At 35.9% G+C, this 27,249-nt stretch overlaps 1 protein-coding gene across 3 annotated transcripts in view; it reads left to right on the forward strand.

The window, feature by feature from the left end:
- The window catches only part of CRY1 (cryptochrome circadian regulator 1), a 90,854-nt gene that overhangs the window by 36,123 nt on the left and 27,482 nt on the right, over positions 1–27,249 (forward strand). For all 3 annotated transcript variants that reach the window (XM_053586656.1, XM_053586654.1, XM_053586655.1), the window contains exon 2: positions 26,437–26,545. In XM_053586656.1, the coding sequence (XP_053442631.1) occupies positions 26,437–26,545 (109 nt within the window). The remainder of the gene's footprint in view (positions 1–26,436; positions 26,546–27,249) is intronic.

A 27,249-nucleotide genomic window follows, 5' to 3' on the forward strand; every position in this document is an offset into this window, starting at 1 on the left:
CTTTTTTTTAAAAACATTATCAGGTTAGACCGGGTGCAGTGGCTTACGCCTGTAATCATAGCACTTGGGAGACCGAGGTGGGTGGATTGCTTGAGCTCAAGATTGAGACCAGCCTGAGCCAGAGTGAGACTCTGTCTCTAAAAAAACAGCCAGACACTGTGGCAGGCGCCAGTACTCCCAGCTACTTGGGAGGCTGAGGCAAGAGAATTGCTTAATTCCAAGAGTTTGAGGTTGCTGTGAGCTGTGATGCGACGGTACTCTACCGAGGGTGTGACAAAGTGGGACTCAAAAAAAAAAAAAAAAAGTTGTCAGGTTATAATTGGAAAAACCTTGGCAAATGTGGGGTAGTTATTTGAAATTTATGTCCTAGACCAGAAAAATCAAAATAATTTTTTTTTTTTTTTTTTTGTAGAGACAGAGTCTCACTTTATTGCCCTTGGTAGAGTGCTGTGCCATCACAGCTCACAGCAACCTCCAGCTCCTCGGCTCAGGCGATTCTCCTGCCTCAGTCTCTCCAGTAGCTGGGACCACAGGCGCCCGCCACAACGCCCGGCTATTTTTTGTTGCAGTTTGGCCAGGGCCGGGTTTGAACCCACCACCCTTGGTATATAGGGTCGGCGCCCCACTCACTGAACCACAGGTGCCGTCCAATTTTCTGCTTTTTTGAGTAAATTTTTAAGAGAAATTTCTTTTACACTGAGTACTGAAACCATTATATATAGCTCTAAGACTATTTGCTTTTTATAGATGTTTAACAGATTTTATTTAGTTTCATGTAAGTCTCCTAAAGTCCACAAATAGATCTTGTATTTGATTTTACCTTCCTTTTGGGGTAACAGTACAGTGCTCTTTAAAAATAGACATGGATTAGTAGGAGGCCTAGATTAGAAATATCCCTGTGTGATTTTTGAAATCAAGGTGGTATAAGTTACATAGACTTGTGCTAGTGTAATTCAATTCCAGAAAACATATACTTCTTTTGAAGATCATTTTATGTTGCTATCTCAAAGTGAAATGCTATAAATGTGAAAGGCCCAAACATCATTTCTGTGGAACTTTATGGGTCTTCCTTGACAGATTTATTGGCTCCTCTGTGTTTCCTTAGTGCCTTGTACTTTAATAATGCAGTTTAATAGGTAATATAATAATTTACTTTCATATATTATTATGCATTACCACCAATGGTATACTAGGATTTCAGTTTCCCACATCCTTGCCAACACTTGTCTTTTGTTTATAGTAGCTGTCCTTATTGTTATTTTGTTTTGTTTTGTTTTTTAAGAGGTGGGATCTGGATCTGTTAACCAGGCTAGAATAACAGTGTTGTCATCATAGCTCACTACAACTTCAAACTCCTGGGCTCAAGTATTCTTCCTGCCTCAGCCTCCTGAGTGGCTGAGACTACAGTTGTGTACCATCATGGCTAGGTTTTTTAAAAAAAATTTATTGTAGAAACAAAGTTTCACTGTGTTGTTTAGGCTGGTCCTGAAGTCCTGGTCTCAAAGGATCTTCCCACCTAGACCTCCCAAAGGGTTGGGATTACAGGCATAAGCCACTGTACCTGGCCCTTAGCCCTTTTTTTAACCAGGTTATTCATTTTTTGCTATTGATTTGCAAGAGTTCTTTATATACAGGATGGACATAAAGTTTGTGTGCAATTTTAGAAATTAACTCCTTATCAGACAAATGATGTGCAGATATTTTCTCCCATTTTATGGGTTGCCTTTTCATTCTGTTGATGGTTTCCTTTGCCTTACAGAAGCTTTTTAGTTTGTCATCTATCATGTCTATTTTTACCTTCGTTGCCAGTTCTTTTGCTGTTTTATCAGTGAAAGCATTGCCAAAACCAATGGCTTGAAGCTTTTCCTCTATATTTTCTTCTAGGAGTTTTACAGTTCCTGGTCTTACATTTGTGTCTTTAATCCATTTTGAGCTGATTCTTGTATCTGTTGTAAGACAAAGGTCTGATTTTGTTCTTTGGTATGTGAATATCATTTTTCTCAATACCATGTGCCAAAGATACTGTCCTTTCTGTGTTGTGTATTCGTGGTACCTTTTTTGAAGATCAGTTGACCATATATATTTGTGTGACCTTATTTCTGGGCTCTCTGTCCTGTTCCCTTTGATCTATATGTCTGTCTTTATAGCCCTGCCATATTGTTTTAATTACTGTGGCTTTGTAATATTTTGAAATAAAGAAATGTTACACCTGCAGCTTTGTTCTTTTTTAAGATTGTTTTAACTATTTGGGGTTTTTATGTTTCTATATGAATTCAAGAATTATTTATTGTATTTCTGTAAAGAATGCTATTGGGATTTTGATAGAGATTGCATTGAATCTTTGGGAGTATGGATATCTTAAAAATATTAATTCTTTTGATATAGCAACACAAGATACCTTTCCTTTTGTGCAGTGATTCTCAACTTTCCTAATGCCGTGACCCTTTAATTATAGTTCCTCATGTTGTGGTGACCCCCAACCATACAGTTATTTTCGTTGCTACTTCATGAACAAAATGAAATTATTTTCAGGACCTATATTAAAGGGTTGCGGCATTAGGAAGGTTCAGAACCACTGCTTTTGTGTCTTTTTGTTTCTTTCAGAAGTGTTACAGTTTTCAGTTTATAGGTCTTTCACCTCCTTGTATAGGTTTATTCCTGAGTATTTTATTCTTTTTGATGCTATTATAAATGACACTGTTTTCCTAATTTCCTTTTCGAATAGATTGTTATCACTATATAAAAATGCAACTGATCATTATATATGAATTTTATATCCCACAACGTTACTGAATTCTTTTGTTCTGACAGTTTTTTGGTAGAGTTTTTAAAGTTTTCTATATGTAAGAACACGTTATCTGCAAACAGGGACAATTTTTTACATCTTCTGTTATAAGTAGAACGCCTCTTATTCTTTTCCTTACCTAATTTTTCTGGCTAGGACTTCTAGGATTATGTTGAATAGAAGTGGTGAGAGTGAACGTCCTTGTTTTTTCCAGATCATAGAGGTAAAGCTTTCATATTTTTACCATCAAGTACGGTGTTAGCTGTGGTATTTTCATGTATGGTCTGTGTTCTGCTTCAAATTCCTTACTCTTGTTGTACCTTCCATAGGTAGTTTCTTTGTGGTTACCATGGGGCTTATTTCAAATATCTTATAGTTGTGCAGCCTATTTTAAGCTGGTAACAACTTCAATCACATGAAATAAACTCTACACTTTTCTCTCTTACATACTTTATATTATTGTTGTCATAATTTTATATGTCTTTATATTGTGTGTTCCTTAATATCATTTTTAGTTGTGGTTATTTTTAGTACTTTTGTTTTTTAACTTTTATACTAGAATTCAAAGACATTCACCCACCAGCATTACAGTAATAAAGCGTTCTGTGTTTGCTCATGTATTTACCTTTATTGATGAGTTTTATACTTTTTTATGTTATTGTGTTGTTATTTAGGATCTTTTCATTTTGGTTGAAGAACTCTTTTTATCATTTCAGGGTTTTTTGTTGTTCTTCAGTCAGGGTGTTTTTCTTTGTTTATTTGTTTTTGTTGTTGCAGTTTGGCCAGGGCCGGGTTTGAACCCACCACCCTCGGTATATGGGACTAGTGCCCTATTCACTGAGCCACAAGCACAGCCCTCAGTCAGGGTTTTCTTGTTGTCGTTTGTTTCTAGTTCTATTTTTTTTTCTTTTATTAAATTTCAGATTAATATGGGGGTATATACAATTAGATTGTGCAGTTTGCTTTTATGAGGTTAAATTCCAGGTTGTAGTTGTGCCTTTCCCCAGTAAGTGTGCAGTATACTCATGCATTGTACCCACTGGGTGGGAATTTACCCAGCTCCCCTTACTGGAATTGAGTTTTTCTCTCATGTGACTGTGTAGTTCTTAATCTGCCGGTTCTAATTAAGTACTGAGTACAAGTGGTGCTTGTTTTTCCATTCTTGTGCATAGGAAAATGTTCTCCATATCTATCCAAGTTATTACAAATATATGAAAACTCCATCTTTTTATGGCTGAATAGTTTTCTGTGATATATATACAGTACAGTTTATTAATTCTATTCATGTGTTGAGGGACACCTGGGTTGTTTCCACAATTGTGAATTGTGCCACTATAAACTTTTGTTCAATATTTTGAATATTCTCCTATTCCCTTCTGGGTTGCAAGATTTCTACTGAGAAACCTGCTGATAGGCTTGTGGTTTTCTTGTACATAATAAATTACTTTTTTCTTATTGCTTAAAACTTTTTCCTCTGTGTTCAACTATTTTTTTTCTTTCTGAGACAGAGTCTTACTCTGTTGCCCCATGTAGAGTGCAATGGTGTCATCATAGCTCCCTGCAACTTCAAACTCTTAGGCTAAAGTGATCCTCCTGAGTAGCTGGGATTACAGGCATGTGCCACAATACCAAGCTCATTTTTCTATTTTTAGTAGAAATGGTGTCTCACTCTTGCTTAGTCTGGTCTCAAACCATTGAACTTGAGCAATCTTCCTACTTTCAGCCTTCCAGTGTGCTAAGATCACAGGAATGAGCTACCACACCTGGCCTGTCTTTGACTTTTGACAATTTGATTATAGTGTGTCTTGGTGTGGATATTTGAGTTCAACTTATTTAGAACTGTTTGAACCTTTTTGAAGCTAGATGTGCATTTCCATCCCCAGGTTTAGGAAGTTTTCAGCTATTCTTTGAGTAAGTTTTCTTGTTCTTTCTCTCTTCTGCTTCTAAAGCTCCCATAATACATATATTGATCCACATTTGAGCAAAGATCTGAAGAAAGTGAGGCATTAACTCATGTGGATATATGAGGGGAAAATATTCTAGATGCAAAGAACACCCTGTGCAAAGAAACTTGGGTAGGAGCATTTGTGACACATTCAATGGCTCCCAGGGAGTATTTGTAGCTGAAGCAAAGTGAGAGTAGTTAAGCGATGGAGTCAGAGGGATATTGGTTGCCCAGGTTCATTCTGTAAGACATAGAAGGGCATTTTAAAGACTTCTTTTTTTTTTTTTTTAACTTTCCAAGGGAGGTGTTGAATAGGCAGAAGGATATCAAGAAATCCTTTTGGCTTGGTGTCTGTAGCTCAGTGGTTAGGGTGCTGGCCATGTACACCAGGGATGGTGGGTTCAAACCCAGCCTGGGCCCACTAAACAAGCAACAACAACAAAAATAGCCAGGTGTTGTGGCAGGCACATGTAGTCCCAGCTATTAGAGAGGCTGAGATAAGAGAATCACTTGAGCCCAAGAGTTTGAGGTTGCTGTGAGCTATGACACCAAGGCACTCTACAGAGGGTGACAAAATGAGACTCTGTCTCAATAAAAAAAAAAGAAAGAAAAGAAATCCTTCTGTAACAACTCTATGTGAAATTACACCCCTCTCTAAATATTCCTCTACACTGTTTAGTTTTCTCTGTAGAAATTATCTCCATTGAAATATAGTATAGTGGTTCAAGATCTTAGAATTTGGAGCCAAGCTAACTGGGTTTAAAATCTTGGCTTTACCACTGTACTGTTCGTGTGTCTTTGGAAAAATTATTTAACCTTTATATACTTTAATTTCCTTATCTGGAAATGGAAGAAGGACCTATATCAAAGTGTTGTTGAGTGTTTACATGTAAAGTGTTTCTAAATGTTTGCATCTATTTTCATCATTATCATTGTCATTATCATCTAACATACCAACTTTATGGCACCAGACACTTAATTTTGTTCTCTTATCCACAGAGACTGAACAATCTCTGACACATAATAAACTCTTACTATATTTTTTCATAGATAGAGGAATGATATTGTGTAAGTCACTGTCACTTTTCACAGTAATGTCGACATGGTAAAATGTCTTGACCATTGGCCAAACTTAAGACAGTAACATAGCTGATAGTTATACAGCTAAATCATAGATAAAAAAAAAAAGTAGCATAATTTTTCAGCATTAGTCTCTTCTGAAGGTCATAAATCTCAAATATGACTATTAGACTATAGAAAAACATTATGCAAAGATCTGAGACAGCATGCTTTTGAACACGTTGGACAGATGTTATTTTAGTTGCGTGTAAGTCCTTTAAAGCCTAGAAGTATATCTTCTACTTGCTCTATCCTAACCTCATAGAGTCACAATGCAGTGGTTTCTAAAATTAGACAAGGAATAATAAGATTTCTAGATTATAAATAGCTCTGTGTGATTTGGGGGATCAGAGAGGAATAAGTTACATAGTTTATATTAGTGTAAATTGATTCCAGAAACTAAGTTTTTATTTTAACCTTTTGAAACTCTTATTAATTCTATTTATTTTTCTTTGTTTTTGATATGATAGTACAAGTACGTCTATCATATGTAATAGTCATGGTTTTGTTTTTTCCTTTCCCGCCCTCATACTTTTTATGTTTGTTCTTCTGTTCTGGGTTGAGTATCCCTTGTCTGAAATGTCTGGAACCAGAGTGTTTTGGATTTTGGATTTTCTTTCCAACTGGAATGTTGACATTAAATTACTTACTGATTGAACATCCCAAATCCAAAAATCCAACATCTGAAATGCTGTACTGAGCATCTCCTTTGCGCATCGTGCCAGCAATGAAAACATTTTGGATTTTGAAGCATTTAGAATTTGGGATTTTCAGATTTAGGATGCTCAACTTGTACTACACAGTAGGCTCACTAGTACCATATTGAATAGAGAAGCAGTGGTAGCAGGCATCTTTGTCCTTTTCCCAATCTAAAAGAAGTACTTTCAGTATTTCACCATTAAATATAATGTAATATTTTCCATAAGTATTTTTATTTTACCCATCCTTTTTTGGATAAGGTAGTTACTTTCTAGTCCTAGTTCATTGAAGCTAACTGGAAATTGAGTTTTTCTTGCTACTCTTTCTACATCTTTTGAATTGGTCATATAATTTTTCTTTATCCCATGGAGAAGTGAATTATAGTAATCAGTTTTTAAATATTAAACTAGTTGGGAGGACAATGCAGAAGGATTGCTTGAGGGCATGTGTTCAAAAATAGCCTAAGCAAGAGTGAAATCTTGTTTCCACAGGTCGGGTGGTGTGCTCCTGTGGTCCTAGCTGTGTGGGAGGCTGGGGCTGGAGAGTCACTCATGCCCAGGAGTTTGAGGTTGCTGTAAGTTAGACTCAGGTACTCAGCCAGGTCAACAGAGTGAGATCTGTCTCAAAATATAAATAAATACATATTAAACTATCTAACTTTATAAGGATAAGCTCAGCTTGATCATGATATATAATATATTTTATAGCTGGCAGGATTTAGTTTGCTAGTATAATATTGTGTATATATATGTATGTGTAATAGTTTGCTAGTCTAATTTTGGTGTCAGGGTAAATCTAAACTCATAAAATAAATCAACTGTTTCTTCTTTTTTTTTTTTTTTTCATGCTTCTCCATTCTTGGGATGCTTTACTAATAATAAAGTATTCCACTTCCATCCAGGTTAATACAAAGACGGCCACCTAATCTTTGATAAACCAAACAAGAACATACACTGTGGGAAAGACTCCCTATTCAATAAATGGTGCTGGAAGAACTGGATATCCACATGTAAAAGACTGAAATGACCCATACCTTTTTCCACTCACAAAAATTGATTCAAGATGGATAAAAGACCTAAATTTAAGGCATAAAACAATAAAAACCCTCAAAAAAAGCATAGGATAAACATTTGAGGATATAGGCCTGGGGAAAGACTTTATGGAGAAGACTTCCATGGCAATTGCAACAACAAAAATAAACAAATGGGGAGGCAGAGCAAGATGGCGGCCAAGTAACAGCTTCCTTGCATCTGGGCACCGTGAGTCTGGGGAGATAGGACTCCAGGCATCTCTGGCTGGTGGGATCTGCCTATCATCACCCCTGTCAGGATACGGGGAGTCAGCAAGCCAACTGTTTCTTCTTTGTTTAACCTCTCTATGAGATAGAATTGTCTCTATGACATAGAATCCTTTGTAAAATTGGAAGTATCCTTTTGCTGATAGATTCCATCTGTAAAACTGACTGGTTCTTGTGTTTTCCTTATAATATTTTTAACTATGGATTCAGTTTCTTTAGTAACTATTATTAGGGGCGGCGCCTGTGGCTCAAGGAGTAGGGCGCCGGTCCCATATGCTGGAGGTGGTGGGTTCAAACCCAGCCCCGGCCAAAAAACCAAAAAAAAAAAATAATATCTATTATTAGGACCATTCATATTCTTTTTTATTCTTGAGACTATTTCTGTAAGTTATAAATTTCTTTGTCAGTCAGTTTTAGGAAGAAATTTATATATCTGCATTCCCAAATTCGTTTACATAAACTCATCCATACTTTTTAACTTTTTGTTCAATCCTGCTGTATTTAGGATTTTTTCTCTTTTTTAAATTTTTTGAGATAGAGTCTCAGTCTGTTGCCCAGGGTAAAGTGCCATGGCATCAGTCTACCTCACAACAATCTCAAACTCCTGAGCTCAGGCGGTCTTCTGCCTCAGCCTCCTGAGCAGCTGCAGCCTCCTGAGCAGCTGGGACTACAGGCACATGAGATTTTGCCTGGCTAATTTTTATATTTTTAGTAGAGATGGGGTCTCACTCTTGCTCAGGTTGGTCTTAAACTCCTAAGTTCAACATTCCTCCTGCTTTGGCCTCCCAGAGTGCTAGGATTACAGGCATGAGCCAGTGTGCCCAGCCTGGGATCACACTTTAAATTCAAGGTTACTCTTGAGGTGTTTAGAACCACATAAGTTACATGAATTTGCACTGAGATTATTCATTCCCAAGGGGGAATATTTTGAATAATTTTAGATTTATAGAAAATTGGCAGTAATAAAGAGAGCTTGTGTGTACCCTGTACCAAATTCCCCCTAATATTAACAACTTAAATTACCACAGTACTTTTATCAAAACTAAGAATCCATAGTACTAACTAAACCCCAAACTATATTCAGATTTCCACTAGTGTTTTTATGTTCCAGGATCCCATTTAGAATACTACTTTGCATTGAGTTATACATCTCCTTTGTCTCCTTTGTGACCATTTCTCAGGCTTTCCTTGTTTTTTTTATGAACTTAAGGTTTTGAGTACTGGTCATGTATTTTGTAGAATGGTCCTTAATTTGGATTTGTTTGATTTTATTTTTCATGATCAGGCTGAGGTTACGGGTTTTGGGGGAAAATACCACAGAGGTCAAATGGACTTCTCATCACATTAAAAGAGAGCATATACAATATCAATATAATATATTTATTGCTAGTAATGTTTACTCTGATCATGTAGTTAAGGTAGTTGAGGAAAGCAGACTACTGCAAGATGGTGACCTAATGTAGAGTGGCGCCCAACGTGGGGCCCTCTTTGCAGTATCTGAGTTTTGATTTGTAGGGGAAGGGCCGTTTCTAGAGATCAGTCCAGCCAGGCTCCAAATTCCACCCCAAATGGGCTTTCCTGCCTCGGCAGCCTATATAAACTGCTAAATTGTAAGGGAAACTGCCTTTCAACTTAGGTTGAAGGCCCCTCACAGGTTTATATAAATATACCTATGTTGATTGCTGAGTCACACTCTGTGTCCATTCTCTATTTACCCCACTGTGTTTGTCCTCTCTTTACAGTACTGTTTGCCAGGTTTCTTTTTTTCTTTTTCTTTCTTTCTTTTTTTTTTTTAGAGACAGAGTCTCATTTTGTTGTCCTTGGCAGAGTGCTGCTGCATCACAGCTCACAGCAACCTCCAGCTCCTGGGCCTAGGCAATTCTCTTGCCTCAACTTTCCGAGTAGCTGGAACTACAGGCACCTGCCACAACATCCAGCTATTTTTTGTTGCAGTTTGACCGAGGCCGGGTTTGAACCTGCCACCCTTGGTATATGGGGCTGGTGCCCTACTCACTGAGCCACAGGCACTGCCCTGCCAGGTTTCTTTATTTTTAATTTAATTTTAATTTTTTTTTTTTTTTGAGACAGAGTCTCACTATGTCACCCTGAGTAGAATGCTGAGGCATCACAGCTCACAGCAACCTCAAACTCTTGGGCTTAAGTGATTCTCTTGCCTTAGCCTCCCAGGTAGCTGAGACTACAGGTGCCCACCACAATGCCTGGCTATTGTTTTGTTACAGTTGTCATTGTTGTTTAGTTGGCTTGGGCTGGGTTTGAACCCACTAACCTTGGTGCATGTGGGCGGCACTGTAACCACTGTGCTACAGGTGCCAAGCCCCAGGTTTCTTTACTATTGAGTTACTATTTTTTCCTTTTTTTTTTTTTTTGCAGTTTTTTGGCCGGGGCCGGGTTTGAACCCAGCACGTCCAGTATATGGGCCAGCACCTTACTCCTTTGAGCCATAGGCACTGCCCAATTTTTTCCTTTTCCATTTAAGAGGAGATTTTATTTTCTTCCACACCAAACTGGATAGAAACAGGCAAGTTTCCTTGTTGCCTTATTCTTTGGCTTATTAATATGATTTTTATACTTGAATTGTGGTGAAGTTTTTGGAAGTTTAGCCTTTATATTGAGGGTCTCTTAAGCAGTGTCCTTATTTTGGGTGGGCCTTGGGGCCTTCTCTCCGGTCCTCTTCAACCTGGATTAAATTCAAGGTTTCAGGGCGAAAGCTGACTTTCACAGCTTTATACCTTCTTGCTTTTTGGGTGGCCAGTGAAATATGTTAAGAAGTTTTTCATTTGTTGTTGTTATTTGTCAGTTTATTATTAGTTGGTTTTGATTGGGTACCTTAATAATTTACTGTTAACAACAAAAGTTGGTAACTGGGTTTTTTTGACATTGATTTTGAGTATATTTTTAAATGTTAAAACTTGAGTTTGAGGAGAATATACATCCTAGTAGAGAAAGTGTAATACTTGTAGTTATTTTCCCAGTTATCCCCACCCCCCAGCTCTTATGAATTTCCTTGACTTAAGAATATATACTGTTTTCTGTGTATTGATTGCATTCTTCTGTTTTGTTTTTTTTTTTTATTAAATCATGACTGTGTACATTGATATGATCATGGGGCATCATACACTCGCTTCATAGACCATTTGATACATTTTTATCACAATGGTTAACATAGCCTTTCCGGCGTTATCTCAGTTACTGTGCCAAAACATTTACATTCTACATTTACCAAGTTTCGCAAATACCCCTGTAAGATGCACCACAGGTGTGATCCCACCGATCCCCCTCCCTCTACCCACCCCCCCCCCTTTCCCACTTCCCCCTATTGTTAGGTTGTAACTGGGTTATAGCTTTCATGTGAGAGCCCCAAATTAGTTTCATAGTAGGGCTGAGTACGTTGGGTACTTTTTCTTCCATTCTTGAGATACTTTACTAAGAAGAATATGTTCCAGCTCCATCCATGTAAACATGAAAGAGGTAAAGTCTCCATCTTTCTTTAAGGCTGCATAGTATTCCATGGTGTACATATACCACAATTTATTAATCCATTCGTGGATCAATGGGCACTTGCACTTTTTCCATGACTTAGCAATTATGAATTGGGCTGCAATAAACATTCTGGTACAAATATCTTTGTTACATTGTGATTTTTGGTCTTCTGGGTATATGCCCAGCAGAGGATTACAGGATTGAATGGCAGATCTATTTTTAGATCTCTGAGTGTTCTCCATATATCTTTCCAAAAGGAATGTATTAATTTGCATTCCCACCAGCAGTGCAGAAGTGTTCCCTTTTCTCCGCATCCACGCCAACATCTCTGGTCTTGAGATTTTGTGATATAGGCTAGTCTCAGTGGAGTTAGATGATATCTCAAAGTAGTTTTGATTTGCATTTCTCTGATGATTAAAGATGATGAGCATTTTTTCATATGTCTGAAGGCCGTGCGCCTGTCTTCTTCAGAGAAGTTTCTCTTCAAATCCCTTGCCCAGCCTGCGATGGGATCCCTTGTTTTTTTCTTGCTGATGCATTTGAGTTCTCTGTGGATTCTGGTTATTAAACCTTTGTCAGAGATATACCCTGCAAATATCTTCTCCCATTCTGAGGGCTGTTTGTTTGCTTTACTTACAGTGTTCTTAGCTGTGCAGAAGCTTTTTAGTTTGATCAAGTCCCAGTAGTGTATTTTTGAAGCTGCTTCAATTGCCCGGGGGGTTCTCCTCATGAAATACTCACCCAGACCAATTTCTTCAAGGGTTTTCCCTGCATTCTCCTCTAGTATTTTTATAGTTTCATGTCTTAAGCTTAAATCTTTAATCCAATGAGAGTCTATCTTAGTTAATGGTGAAAGGTGTGGGTCCAATTTCAGTCTTCTGCAGGTTGCCAGCCAGTTCACCCAGCACCATTTGTTAAATAGGGAATCTTTTCCCCACTGAATGTTTTTAATTGGCTTGTCAAAAATCAAATAGCGGTAAGTAGCTGGATTCATCTCTTGGTTCTGTATTCTGTTCCAGATATCTACTTCTCTGTTTTTGTGCCAATACCATGCTGTTTTGATCACTATTGATTTGTAGTAAAGTTTGAGGTCTGGTAGTGTGATTCCTCCTGTTTCGTTTTTATTTCTGAGTAATGTCTTGGCTATTCGAGTTTTTTTCTGATTCCATATAAAACGAAGTATTGTTTTTTCAAGATCTTTAAAATATGACAGTGGAACTTTAATAGGGAGTGCGTTGAAATTATATATTGCTTTGGGTAGTATGGACATTTTGATAATGTTGATTCTTCCCAGCCATGAGCATGGTATGTTTTTCCATTTGTTAACATTTTCAGCTATTTCTTTTCTTAGAGTTTCATAGTTCTCTTTATAGAGATCTTTCACGTCTTTTGTTAGGTAAATTCCCAAATATTTCATCTTCTTTGGCACTACTGTGAATGGGATAGAGTCCTTAACTGCTTTTTCAACTTGACTGTTGTTGGTGTATATAAAGGCTACCGATTTATGGATGTTGATTTTGTAACCTGAGACGCTGCTGTATTCCTTGATCACTTCTAGGAGTTTTGTAGCAGAGTCCCTAGTGTTTTCCAGATACACAATCATATCATCTGCGAAGAGCGAAAGTTTGATCTCTTCTGACCCTATATGGATACCCTTGATCGCCTTTTCTTCCCTAATTGCGGTGGCTAAAACTTCCATTACAATGTTGAAAAGCAATGGAGACAATGGGCAGCCTTGTCTGGTTCCTGATCTGAGTGGAAATGATTCCAATTTAACTCCATTCAATATGATATTGGCTGTGGGTTTGCTGTAGATGGCCTCTATCAGTTTAAGAAAAGTCCCTTCTAGACCAATTTTCTTGAGTGTTCTGATCATGAAGGGATGCTGGATATTATCAAAAGCTTTTTCTGCATCAATTGAGAGAATCATATGGTCTTTGTTTTTTAATTTGTTTATGTGCTGAATTACATTTATAGATTTACGTATATTGAACCAGCCTTGACACCCTGGCATAAAACCAACTTGGTCATGATGTATAATTTGTTTGATGTGTTGCTGGATTCTGTTTGTTAGGATCTTGTGGAATATTTTTGCATCTATATTCATTAGTGATATTGGTCTATAATTTTCTTTTCTTGTTGGGTCTTTTCCTGGTTTGGGGATCAGGGTGATGTTTGCTTCATAGAACGTGTTGGGTAGTCTTCCTTCTTTTTCTACCTTTTGGAACAGGTTGAGTAATATAGGTACTAATTCCTCTTTAAAAGTTTGGTAGAATTCTGACGTGAAACCATCTGGTCCCGGGCTTTTCTTTTTAGGGAGGTTTTGTATAATTGATGCTATTTCTGAACTTGATATGGGTCTGTTCAACATTTCCACTTGATTCTGGTTAAGTCTTGGAAGGTGGCGTGCTTCCAAGTATCGGTCAATTTCCTTCAGATTTTCATATTTCTGAGAATAAAGTTTCTTGTAATATTCATTAAGGATTTTTTGGATTTCTGATGAGTCTGTTGTTATTTCATCTTTGTTGTTTCTGATTGATGATATTAGAGATTTTACTCTTTTTTTTCTGATTAGGTTGGCCAGAGGTTTATCTATTTTATTTACCTTTTCAAAAAACCAGCTTTTTGATTTATTGATCTGTTGTATTATTCTTTTGTTTTCAATTTCATTTAATTCTGCTCTAATTTTGGTTATTTCTTTTCTTCTACTGGGTTTGGGGTTGGAATGTTCTTCCTTTTCCAGTTGCTTGAGATGTCCCATTAAGTTGTTAACTTCCTCTCTTTCCGTTCTCTTGAGGAAGGCTTGCAGTGCTATAACTTTCTCTCTTAGAACTGCCTTTGCCGTGTCCCAGAGGTTCTGATAGTTTGTGTCTTCATTGTCGTTTTGTTCCAAAAACATTCTTCTGTTTTATCCTCTTGATCACCACCTAGTTATTCCAAACTCAGAGATTTTTTCTTCCTTACATCCTCCCCTCCTCAACATACAGAGTTGTTTTCTTTTTTTTTTTTGCAGTTTTTGGCTCGGGCTGGGTTTGAACCCACCACCTCCGGCATATGGGGCTGGTGCCCTAATCCTTTGAGCCACAGGCGCTGCCCCACAGAATTGTTTTCTAATGTGATGCTACAATATACTCTTCATAATAAAATTCACTGCATAGTACATAAGTATCAGTGTTTAGATATTGTGGTAGATATTCTTACTGTTCATCATTATACAGTGTCTCTTCCTGTAGGAAATTTATGCTTTCCTGTCTTAAACTCTGACGTGGCCATGTGACCTACTTTGACCAATTAAATGTATGTAGAAATGCGTTTGCTGATCTGCAATAGATATATAGCATGAGTGAGAAATAAACTTTAGTTATTTTAAGATGTGGGACATTTGGGAGTAATTTGTTACCACAATATAACCTGAGTTCTTATGTCTTAATTGATACACATGCCTATCTCCCATCTTGAAGAGAAAAACTGTATTTCAGTCATCTTTATGTTCTTAAAACTATGAGATTATTTTGCCTAAAACATTTTATATTATTACATGGTCTGTAGGAAAGTGGCATTATATAAAGCAAAGAGTGTGGGTTTGGAGTCAGATACATCCAGATTGTTTTTTACATGTAAAATGTCCATGATGAGTGTCAGGGGATATAGTATATATAAAATATCCAGCACAATAGACATTCAGAGGATAGTTTTCCTCTTTCATGTTTCTTTTCCATTGACTCTTGAATTAAGTCTTAATCCCCTTCTCCTCCCTTCATGAATTAATTTATTTGGTTGATTATTAGATAGATATTTATTAAACTCTTACTATATGTCAGGAATTGTGTGGGTACTGGGAAGTAGTGAGCAGGGCTTACAGTCCAGGGTACAATAATTCTCCTTCCCTGTCTCCAGCTATTAAAATCATATTCATACTTCAAGATCCCTCTCTATCATCTCCATATCTTTGAAATTTTTGCCTAAATCTCTTGCCATATCAAAAAGGGGGAAAAATTCAGAAGTAATTATTTTTCTCTCCTGATTTTAGCATGTTAATGATATCCATTTGTAGCTCATAAAATATACTGTATTCTACCATAGCAGATTCTGTTATATTTAATATGTACATTGTGTACATATGCAAGTACTTTTTCTAGATTTTAAGCTCCATGATTATTGGAACCTTATCTCACTTACCCTTGTATTTCTCATAAGTCAATGAATGAAATTACAGGAGTAATGAACGGTATCACTTCTTAGAAGGCATCTTCGGAAATTTGTGGAGGCATTTTTGGTTGTCACAATGATTGGGGGGTTCTAGTGAAATTAGTGAGGAGAGACTGATAGTGGAAGACTTCTTTCAATGTTCAAAGCAGTTCCTCAGAACAAGTATTTGTTGCCAAGCACAGTGGTGCACACTGGTAGTCCCAACTACTTCGGAGACTGAGGTAGGAAGATTGCTTGAGTCTAAGCATTCAAGGACATCCTGGGCAACATAGCAAGACCCTATCTATTTATAATAATATCTGGATAGATAGTTGTGCTGAGTTCCATACATGATAACTTTCAAATGTTCTCCCAATGTTTAAATAAATGTGATATAAGATGTGAATAAGCTTATCCATAATTTTCTGAAATCAGAGCCTAAATCCATTTTTTATATATAAATATTAGGGTTTTTTTACATAATTTTATGTAAAAATTATGAGTTAATTAAAAACGCATGATTATGTAAAATTAATGAGTTAATTAAAAACTCATAATTATGTAAAATTATGAGTTTTCCTGGAATGTATTTATCACCTATATAAATCAAGGGAAGACTGTACTTTGTTTTGTTCAGAACTTTGCTAAATCTTGCTCACCATTTCAGGAAATCACATCCCCAAAGGCAATACTACTCATGATGCTCGAGTCACTAATAATACTACTGTATCAGTCTGTTTTGTAGCTGCTAAATTTAAAATGATTCCGTATTTAAGTGTAGGCATAAAACTAATTAATTGTGTTCTTGCATCATGCCCAGGTTAGAATTACATGTTACCTTTTAAAATATAAAAAAAATCTTCCTGGGTGGCGCCTGTGGCTCAAGGAGTAGGGTGCCGGTCCCATATGCTGGAGGTGGTGGGTTCAAACCCAGCCCCGGCCAAAAACCACAAAAAAAAAAAAAGAATCTTCCTTTAATTTCTTCTACATGAGACAATTGGAGCATTATGCTAATGCTTTAAAGTGTGTATGTGAGTATGATATATATATGCATTTCATTTCAGAATTTTAAAAAGAGCATAGCAAAATATTTGTTATAAAATGTGCAATTGTGTCGTATAAGTCCACTGGCTTTTGGCTTTTAGAGTCTGGCAAATGTAATTTTTTAAAATGTAGTTTTCATCTTTATTGAATATTAAACTATTCTGTGCAGAGAAAACATATTTCACAAATATCTTGACTATTTGAATAATGATTAAGTTAGATGAAAGTAACAAAAATTTGTTATAAATAAGAGAAAAGGGGAGCATATGTAAAATTCATTCAGTTTGTAGAGACATAAATTATTATTTTTATGTTTACAGTCCCTAATAAAACATGGCAGACTTTGGTTAGCAACTAACAATCTCCATTATTTTCCTTTATGATAATATATCCAGAACTTTAGTGTTTTTTTTAATTTAATTTTGTTGTTTTATGTGAATGGTAGGAGATAGTCTCCATATGGTTTTAATGGTTTTAGTTTATAGTCTTTAAATCAGTTCTCTAGGGTCAGAAATGAATTGGTTTTGTTTAGATATTCTAAATATAGTTTACATTGCTGAGCATCTGATAAGATATTTTAGAAACTAAAGTACAGAACCAGATGGATTTATTCTAGTATGATAAATGTTAATTCATAATGCTTTGTTTTCAGCAGCAATAGGATTATGTTGTATCTTACCATTGCCTTTTTTAGACCACTTTATGGAAAGAACTAGAAATTCTAGTTACATAAAGCTGTTCTAGCACAGGCTGGAAAGTAGGTCATTGTGACGGGAGTGTACTAAACCACCCACTGGTTGCTATAGCAATGACCTACTTTACAAAACTATTTCTGTTGATTCATGTTGAAATCATCTTTTGGAAGCGGAATGAGGAAGGTTACTGCGTATGATTTTTTTTTTTTATGATAGCAATAGGAGGAAAAGTAATCCTTAAAATGTTTAAAGTGAAGTAATACATTTTCTTACATAAATACCTCTTCAGTTTATTTTAAAGTGGTGCATTCAGTATTGTAATCAAATAACATGAGAACTATGCTTCTATGTATGCAATACAATTAGATGAAGGGATGTAGTGAGTTTTACTACCATTGGCCTATTCAAAAAGCAATCTGTTGTATGTAGTTGATAATATTATTAACTGAGCCTTCAAATGGGTGTAGTTCAAGAAAATAGTACATATGCCAAGTTGCAGAAGCTCTGGAAATATGTTCCTGTTAAAATTATACCCTGTGTATTTTCAGTGGAATATATTAAGTCATTCATTCAAGATTTGCCTGTTCTAAGCATATGCATTTGTAATACATAAAGGTTGAAATTGGTGTGTTCTCTGTAATACACTAAATCGAAAGTCTAACAGATCTCTCTTCCCAGTTGAGGGTAAAGGATGAAGCATTAGATTTTATATAGTTTTCAGGTAACATGATTTGTTTAGCAGTAAGAAGAAATTGCACCTATCAATGAGTTGATACTTTGAACCTGGGCTAGGGAGGTGTTATCAAGAAAGAATTATATGCTTAGAGATTAGTTGATTCAGAGTCTTGATTGCACTGAACCTTGCTTCATACTCAACATTGGCCTTATCACTGCAAAAGGTTTCCTTTAAACCTTAGTTCAAAGTCATGTTCAGATGAAGTTATGCAATCAAAGTGAATATATAGATATAGTTGTCCGATTAATTATTTTCTGTTGTCATGCTTAGGCATTTACATGTTTAAATACATGCTCTCTTTTTCAAAAATAGAAATTATTCTTAAGGGAAAATGATAACTTCTGTTTAATGAATATCTACTAGGTTCTAGAGACTCTACTAGGCGATCTTATGCTGATTTTAATCTTTTCAGCAGTTATACAAGACAACCCTACTAGGTCATAGGTCATTTTAGTCTGTTTCAAATCTTTCCAATAAATTGTGCAAGTGACATGAAGAGATTTGTTTGCCAACTGTAGAAAACCAAAGCATAGGTTAAGAAAACTGTGTAGTTAGGAATTAGACATAGGTGCTTAATTTGAAATCCATCTGAGGTTTTCTATGTCTGTACACACACTCCTAGAAAAACTCATATGAGGTACATTATGTCCTTTCACAGTTCAGAGGTTGGAGAAATTACTTTCAACTGGAAGACTTAATGTTAGTGGGATATGAACTTGAAAAGATGGAAATTGAGAATAGTATTCCAGGACAAAGAAAGAGCATGGAGCAAATTCCAGCAGATTGAATGTATGGAGGTTTTTCGTTTGGTTTGGTGGGAGGAAAAGGGGAGAAGGGGAGGAAAAGAGGAGTAGGGTAGAAAATGAACCTGGAATCCTAGGTTATTGATCAAGCAAAATAATTTATTCTTTATTTTATAGGGAATGAATCTTTGAAGACCTTTGTACAGGAAAGCGTGTGTCACAAAGATTCAGTAGTGTATATAAAATGGATTAGGACAGAAAGAGTTTATTGGTAGACACGTGTTTTAAGGCATTGCCGTCAATACACAAGGGAGAATAGGAACTCCTTTTGCTATTACTATAGCAAGAATAGAAGTGGGGTATAAATTAGCTGGAGCTGAAGCAGCCACAAGACCTCCATAGCCGAGGGGGATTAGTGATTCTGAGTGAGTGGGGACGGCACTGGCTATAGGGACCCAGTGACATGATAGATACTAGGTTTTGACAAGTTTACATCAGTAAGTGTAAGTTATTCTTTGCTCAGGAACTGATGGAAAGGTGGCTCCAACTTTACAATTTGTTCCAGGAAGATTTTGGTTTTTATAAAATATGATCTTTTGGCATCAGTTATCAAAAGAGAAAAAGAAAAAAGAGAGAGACTTCTTTAAAAAAAAATATGATTCTAGAAGAAAGTTCTCATGGAAAGCAAGTTGAAGTACTGACTGAAAAAAAATAAAAAGAATGAAAGTTAAAGTAGATCCACAACAGAACTTGCTTGAGATCTTAGAAACTACAGGAATGGAACAATTTATAGTGACAAGGGATGTACATAAAAAATACACAAGGCTGTCCAGGCACAGAAGCTCATGCCTATAATCCCAGCACTTGGGAGGCCGAGGTAGGTTTATTGCCTGAGCTCATGAGTTTGAGACCAACCTGAGCCACAGCAAGACCCCCATCTCTAAAAAATAGCTGGGTGTTGTGGTGGGCGCCTGTAATCCCAGCTACTCGGGAAGCTGAGGCAAGAGAAGTGCTTGAGCCCAAGAGTTTGAGGTCGCTGTGAGCTAAGATGCCATAGTACTCTACTAAGGGTGACAAAGTGAGACTGTCTCAAAAAAAAAAAAAAAAGGATTTTCATTTTCATTAGATTGTTCCATCATAGCATAGTCAGCATTTACTGATTATAAGATCTGAGAGAACAGATTCTACCAAGTTAAAGATACTGATGTTTCATTAATTCTTGTCAGTAATAACTGTGAATTGAGAGATAAAAGAGTTATAGGAAAGGATAGACTAATGGCCAGTAAACATATGAAAAAGTGTTCATTGTCTCTAACCATCGGGGAAATGCAGATCAGAACCACAGTGAGGTATCTCCTAACTCCAATGAGAATGGCTTTTATCAAAAAATCCCAAAAAACAGATGGTGCTGTGGATGCAGAGAGAAAGGAACTCTTCTTTCTCTTATATACTGTTAGTGGGACTGCAAACAAGTACAGCCTTTATGGAAAGTCTCTATATGGAGATTCCTCAAAGAACTAAAAGTGGACTTACCATCTGATCCATCAGTCCCACTATTGAATATTTACCCAAAGGAAAAGAAGTCATTTTATCAAAAACACACCTCCACTCTAATGTTTATTGCAGCACAATTCACAATTACAAAGATGTGGAATCAACCCAAGTGCCCATCAATACTTGAGTGCTTCAATAAAATGTGGTATGTGTATACCACGGGGTCCTACCTAGACATAAAAAAAATATGGTGAATTAAAATGTTTTGTAACAATCTGCATGGAAGTTGAGACTATTCTGAGTGAAGTTTCCCAAGAATAGAAAAACAAACACCACATGTACTCACTATTAAATTGGAACTAATCTATCAACACACACATGCACATTTGGCAGTAAAATTCACAGAAAGCAAGCAGGTGGGGAGGGGGTGCAGGAGGGGAAAAGTAAATTCACTATCCAGATGAGGGGCACGGTTTTGACATTGACTCAAGCTGTACAAAAGCAATTCATGTAACCAAAACATTTATATCCTTGTAATATTCTGAAATTTAAAAACAATCTAACAAGACAGTGGAACAACTATACATTCATGTAATCTTATGCAAATCAAAATTAAATGTTAATGAGAATTTTTATGACCTAGTATGGCAAATTAACAGAAAAACTCAAGTGCTTGGAAAGGCTTGCAAAAAGTCTTTATGTCACCTACTTTATTATACCAAATACATTACAGCTTTGAGCCAGGTCTGAAGAACTGTTGCCCATTCTACAGTGCCAGGATTCCAATTTTAAGCCTTCCAGCATCTTTTTTTTTTTTTTTGGACTTCCTGTGGTGGTACTCTTAAGAGGTGGTTGAAAGCCTACTATGTCAGTTTGTACCATTCTAATCACTTTGTAATATCACAGGAAAGATTTATATTTATATAATAGTCCTAGAAGGTGCAGCTGGCAAAACCAGAAACTACATCTAGTATTCTTCATCCATCAATGTTACATATATATGAAAATGCTACACTTTAACATGGTGGCACCTGTGGCTCAAACGAGTAGGGTGCCGGCCCCATATGCCGGAGGTGGCAGGTTCAAACCCAGCCCCGGCCAAAAAAAAAAAAACTGTGAAAGAAAATTTAAAAAAATAAAATAATTCTTTAAAAGAAAAAAAAAATGTCCCAAACTTTGTATTGGTGAGTAAAATAATGTAAACACTAAAAGAACCTCTATTTTAGCATAATACAAGAAAGTCCAAAGAGCACCTATCTAAACTATTGACTTTATTTCCTTGATAGTTATAGCTTATTGTGATTTTTCTTTCTTTTTTTTTTTTGTTCGAGACAGAGTTTCACTATGTCGCCCTAGATAGAGTGCCATGGCATCATAAAGCAACCTTAAACTCAAACTCAAACTCTTGGGCTTAAGAGATTCTCTTGCTTCAGTCCCAAGTAGCTGGGACTACACGCACCTACCACAACACCTGGCTATTTTTTTGTTGTAGTTGTCATTGTTTGGCAGGCCCAGGCCAGGTTTGAACCCGCCAGCCCTGTTGTATGTGGCTGACGCCCTAGCCATTGAACTATAGGTGCCGAGCCTTTATTGTGATTTTTTTTAAAGAAATTCAAGGTCATTATTGTATTGAACAAAATAAACATTTTGACTAACATAGCTATATAGGTTTTTTTTTAATTTTTTTTTTGGTAGAGATCTTAATTTTTAAAATATCTGTACAGTGATCTTTTCTTTATCCTTTCAATATAATGTCTTAGATTAAAGACACTGCCTTTTAACATCTGTTAGGAAGGATACATCCAGACTTTTCAAATGACTTTTCAAATCTTTTATTATGTGTTTCCTTTTCTGTTTACAGAGGAAACAATATTTATAGTTGTTTATACAGTGGGGATCTAGCAGAAGTGTGTATTTTTAAACTTTTTTAAATGATTTGACAATTATAAATCACTTTCCGGTTTCTACAGCTGTAGATTCTCACTGTGAATCTCTGGTTTGCCCAGACATAAGTGTATTTGCAATACTAGATTTGTAGGTTTAGTATTTTTGCCTATTAGTGATTATTTCACATGTGTAATGTTTTGGTTGAGATGTTAAATGGTGGACAAGTACTATGGATGTGAATGTAGAGAGTAATTTTAATCAAATGTATTTCATCACAAGGCCTAATTTGCAGTAACTATTGCTGTTTATTTAACAATGCCTTGTTGTTTTTTGTGTGTTAATATTTGGGAGCCATTGAATGTAAATTGACCAGCCTAATGTTACAACTACTTTGTGGTAGCAAAATGTAAACTAAAAATTTTAATTAGGCCAGACATGGTGGTTCACATCTGTAATCCTAGGAGGATTGCTTGAGGTCAGGAGACCACCCCAAGCAACATAGAAAGACCCTGTATCTACAAAAAAAAAAAAAAAATAGCAAAATTAACTGGGCTTGGTGGCATACATATCAATAGTCCCAGTTACTCTGGAGGCTGAGGCAATAGGATAACTGGACCCCAGGCATTTGCGGTTGCAGTAAGTTATGATGCAGCTACTACTGCACTCCAGCCTGGAGTGCAGATTGAGACCTTCTCTTAACAACAACAACAACAACAAGCCTCAATTAAAGTGGTGCAGTTTTGTATAATTTAGCATTAATAGTTCAATAAATTTGAATTGCCATGCAATTATTTAAAAAGAAGATTTGAAGTATGTAGAAAGGAGGGGACTAATTAACAGTAAATGACACTTATATAATAGTAGAACATACTGAGAGCTTCACATGTATTTACTTCTCACAAACAATGCTATGAGATGGGTCCTATTACCATCCCAGTATTACAGATGAAGAAATTAAATAGGACTTTTGAGGATGATGGAAGGACAGTAATTTGTTGTTAGTCTTGTTAAATTATGGGATATTTTTGCAGTAGGATACTATGAAACTATGCAAATTGATGCCATAGAAGTATGTCTGTTGCTTTGAAAAGATGTTCACTGTATTAAATCAGGCTTTCAGGAGATATATCTAATTTTTGTCCTACTTTGCAAGAATGGTATAATATACTAATTATCAATTTTACCTACTAATGCAAGAATGATATACTAATTATCAACTTTAAACTTTTTTGTCAAGTTAAAAAGTATAGGTTTCTCTCTTCCTCACCCCACCCCAAACTCCCACTCCCCATGGGAGCATTTTTCTAGTTATTTGCTTTTGCCACATAAGTAGATGCATGCAATGTAAATTTCATCAAGGTAATCTATGCATATAGTTTTAAAAGCCATAATGCAAAAAAAAATTTAAAATAAAAGACAGTGTTTTCCACTCCATTATTTTCTCTTCCTTTTTTTTTACAGATCTTTTCTACCTAAAATATTTGATGACAAAGTATATTATTTTTTTAAATACCTCCATTTTTGACATTCACTGTACCTCTGTAATTTTTATGTGAAATGAAAGATGTAAATTATAAGATCTATGGAAGAAAAACATCACAGTATGGAACAAAAACACTACCAGTATCATCTGTGGAAGAAAACACCATATTTAAATGCAGCTTTTTTTTTTAATTTCATGAAGTGCAAAAAAAATTAATTTTTCGGTTATAAAACTTTTTCCATTACAACGCATTATTTCAGCCCATATCATTTTGGGCTGAACCAAATATTTATTTGGTTCATAGAATATTTATTGGGAAGCATTAAGAATGCTTATTCAGCCTGCAACAAGAAAGAAAAAGTAAAGGGACAATTATTAGTCAATCGAGAGTTATCTGTTCATTTTATGAATTTCCTATCCTTTTGGCTTTTTCCTTTTCCTGTCATACTGTCTGTCGTTGTCCACATAGAATCATCACATAGAATCGTTTACACCAGCAGTTCTCAACCTGTGGGTCCCGACCTCTTTGGGGGTCGAACAGCCCTTTCATAGGGGTCACCTAAGACCATCCTGCATATCAGATATTTACATTACGATTCATAACAGTAGCAAAATTACAGTTATGAAGTAGCAATGAAAATAATTTTATGGCTGGGGGTCACCACAACATGAAGAAATGTATTAAAAGGTCAGGGCATTAGGAAGGTTGAGAACCACTGATTTACACCAATATGTTGAATATAGAGAACTCCTGCTCCTTACTACCCACTATGGTAAAGATGCTGAAATGAATGATTGGGGGGGGGGGGGTTAGGATAAAATGATGCTGAAACTAATGGTACAACAGAAATTTAGGAGTTCTCTTTGCCTTGGATTATCTCTGCAGAATATTTTAGTTTCTTACTATTTCAGTTTAAGAAAACTTAAAATTGCTATTTCATTCAATTTCTTAATTTTTGATATGTCTAAAAATTATTTGATCTTTGTTCTATCTCAAAACTTTTATTGCCAAGCAATTACATAAAATTAGATGGTTCCCAGCACGTGTTTATCACCAGGCATGATAAGTTGTTCATAGTTGTGATCATTTTATGAAACTCAGATGCTTTTATGTCTCTATGCACCTGCCATCAACAACAGTCTTCTTCCCCAAAGTATTTGTACATTGGCAGTGGTGGGTGAGTTGAGGATCAGGTGTTAAGGAAGTGGCTCTAAACCAAGACAGAAAGGAGATGGGATGAAATTGGAAGGTTGGTCTCCTATTTGTTGACTCCTGTCAGACTTGCTTGAGTGAAATGTTGGGATGTCTCTAACATTCTTAGGAATTAGCACTGTGACTCTACAAGCTGTAGAAGTATAGATTCTTTTTTCCCCTTAAAGGGAAAGTGTGTCAGACCTTCATATACTTATGTTACTAGTAACTATAATTGTAAAAAATCTACAAGACTACTGGTAAAATGATGGCATCAGAAGGAGCAAAATGATCTACCTAGACCAAACAGGCTTCTAAAACAGTCATTTTCCAGTAGAGCTTTCTGCAGTAATGGAAGTATTCTTTCTTTGTGCTGGTCAATATTGTAGTGATACACATGGCTGTCAAGGACTTGAAGTGTGGCAAGTATGACTGAGGAACTGAATTTTAACTTTTAATTAATTTAAATTTAAATGGTTACATGTAGATTTTGGTTACCATAGTGGACAGCACAATTCTGGATAAAGCCTTTCTCAGCCTCTTAACCTCTCCTCTTCACAAGTAAGACATAAGCACTATTCTCAAAGACCACATTGCCTGTGGAAAGATAGATATTTATCCTAAAGATTAAGAACACATGGGGCGGTGCCTGTGGCTCAAGGAGTAGGGCGCCGGTCCCATATGCCAGAGGTGGCGGGTTCAAACCCAGCCCCGGCCAAAAAAAAAAAAAAAAAAAAAAAAAGAACACATGTAAAGGAAAAAAAATAGAGAGAGTAAGATATGTCCATCTGAAAGGAACAGAATTTAGATGAATATTAACATGAGGCAAACAATGAGGTTGGACCTTGGACCTTCCAAGAGCAGTACCTCTTGGAATTGGTCTTTGGAAATAGTCCATTTCTTTATAGTAGAATATGCACAGTAGGCAGTCTTCTACTACTGTCCCAGAATTTTCCTAGATTTCTGTCATATGTAAGCCTTGTTACTATTTATTTCATTGAAAAAGTCATAAAACCATTTTTTTAAGAAATAAATCTGGTATTCTCTATATACAGAAAGTTAATACCTTGTAATTTATTATCTATTTATTATTCATTTTGTCCTTAAATTATATTAGTAACTTGAAAGTGGGTATTATGATTTTGCTCTTTCAGATTATTACAATATGCCCTAGTACTCATATTCTTAAATCATGCACTCACTCAGAGTCGTTAAAGGGGATGTGTATTTTTCCCCCCAGTTTTTCAGTGTTTCTTTTCTATATGAAAAACTATCTTCATCTAGAAGATATCTTTCATTTCATCAAGCTTAAATAATGAAATCAATTTATTTAATTTTGATATTTCTTTATATAATTTTTATGGTCACAGGTTAAATTTTTGCTAACAATCACTTTTATTTAATGAAAATTAGTTATTTTATTCAACATGTTAAAATAATGGGAAACTTGTACTGTAATTTAAAAAAATTATTAATATGGTTTCTGAAAAAAATTAATGTATCAGTAAGAGGTAGTAATAAATGGTGAGCTGATATTTCAACTTTTAGAATAACATGATTTTGAGATATTTTATGTCCTACAAATACATATTTTTAAGATTTTTTTAATAATATTTTCTTCTCTTTAGATTTTTGCTTCAATGTCTTGAGGATCTTGATGCCAATCTACGAAAATTAAATTCTCGTCTGTTTGTGATTCGTGGACAACCAGCAGATGTGTTTCCCAGGCTTTTCAAGGTAATTTTAAAAGTACTTGCATAAAATAATAATTTTTTGTCAGAGAAGATAACAGATTTGGTAAATAAGGCCTTTGGCTAATTTAAAGTATGGAGAATATAAATGTTTTTAAATAAAAAACATTATGGATTTTTTTTTTCTTTGTTGTATGAGAAGGTTACATGTGGTAAAATTAGACAGTGGAAAATAGTTTACAATGAAAAGTTAAGTCTTTTTTTCTACCTTAAACTGCTAGTGCTACTCCCAGAAGCAATAACTACTACCGGTTACTTATGTATCCAATTAGAAATATTCTTTGCATAAATAAGAATGTATATGTAGGTGTTTATATATATATCCATATGTTTATGTCTTTGTTGCTGTTCCCTTTTTTAAAAAAACAAGATGATAGCTCAGCACCTGTGGCTCAAGCGGCTAAGGTGCCAGCCACATACACCTGAGCCAGCGGGTTCGAATCCAGCCCAGGCCAAACAATAATGATGGCTGCAACCAAAAAAACAGCCAGGTATTGTGGCAGGCACCTATAATCTCAGCTACTTGGGAGGCGGAGGCAGGGGAATCGCTTGAGCCCAGGAGTTGGAGGATGCTATGAGCTGTGATGCCATGACACTCTACTCAGGGTGACAGCTTGAGGCTCTGTCTCAAAAAAAAAAAAAGCCAAGATGAGCCATATATACCATTCTATCTCATGCTTTATTCACATA

This window comes from Nycticebus coucang, chromosome 3, assembly GCF_027406575.1.
Source record: "Nycticebus coucang isolate mNycCou1 chromosome 3, mNycCou1.pri, whole genome shotgun sequence".
NCBI lineage: Eukaryota > Metazoa > Chordata > Mammalia > Primates > Lorisidae > Nycticebus > Nycticebus coucang.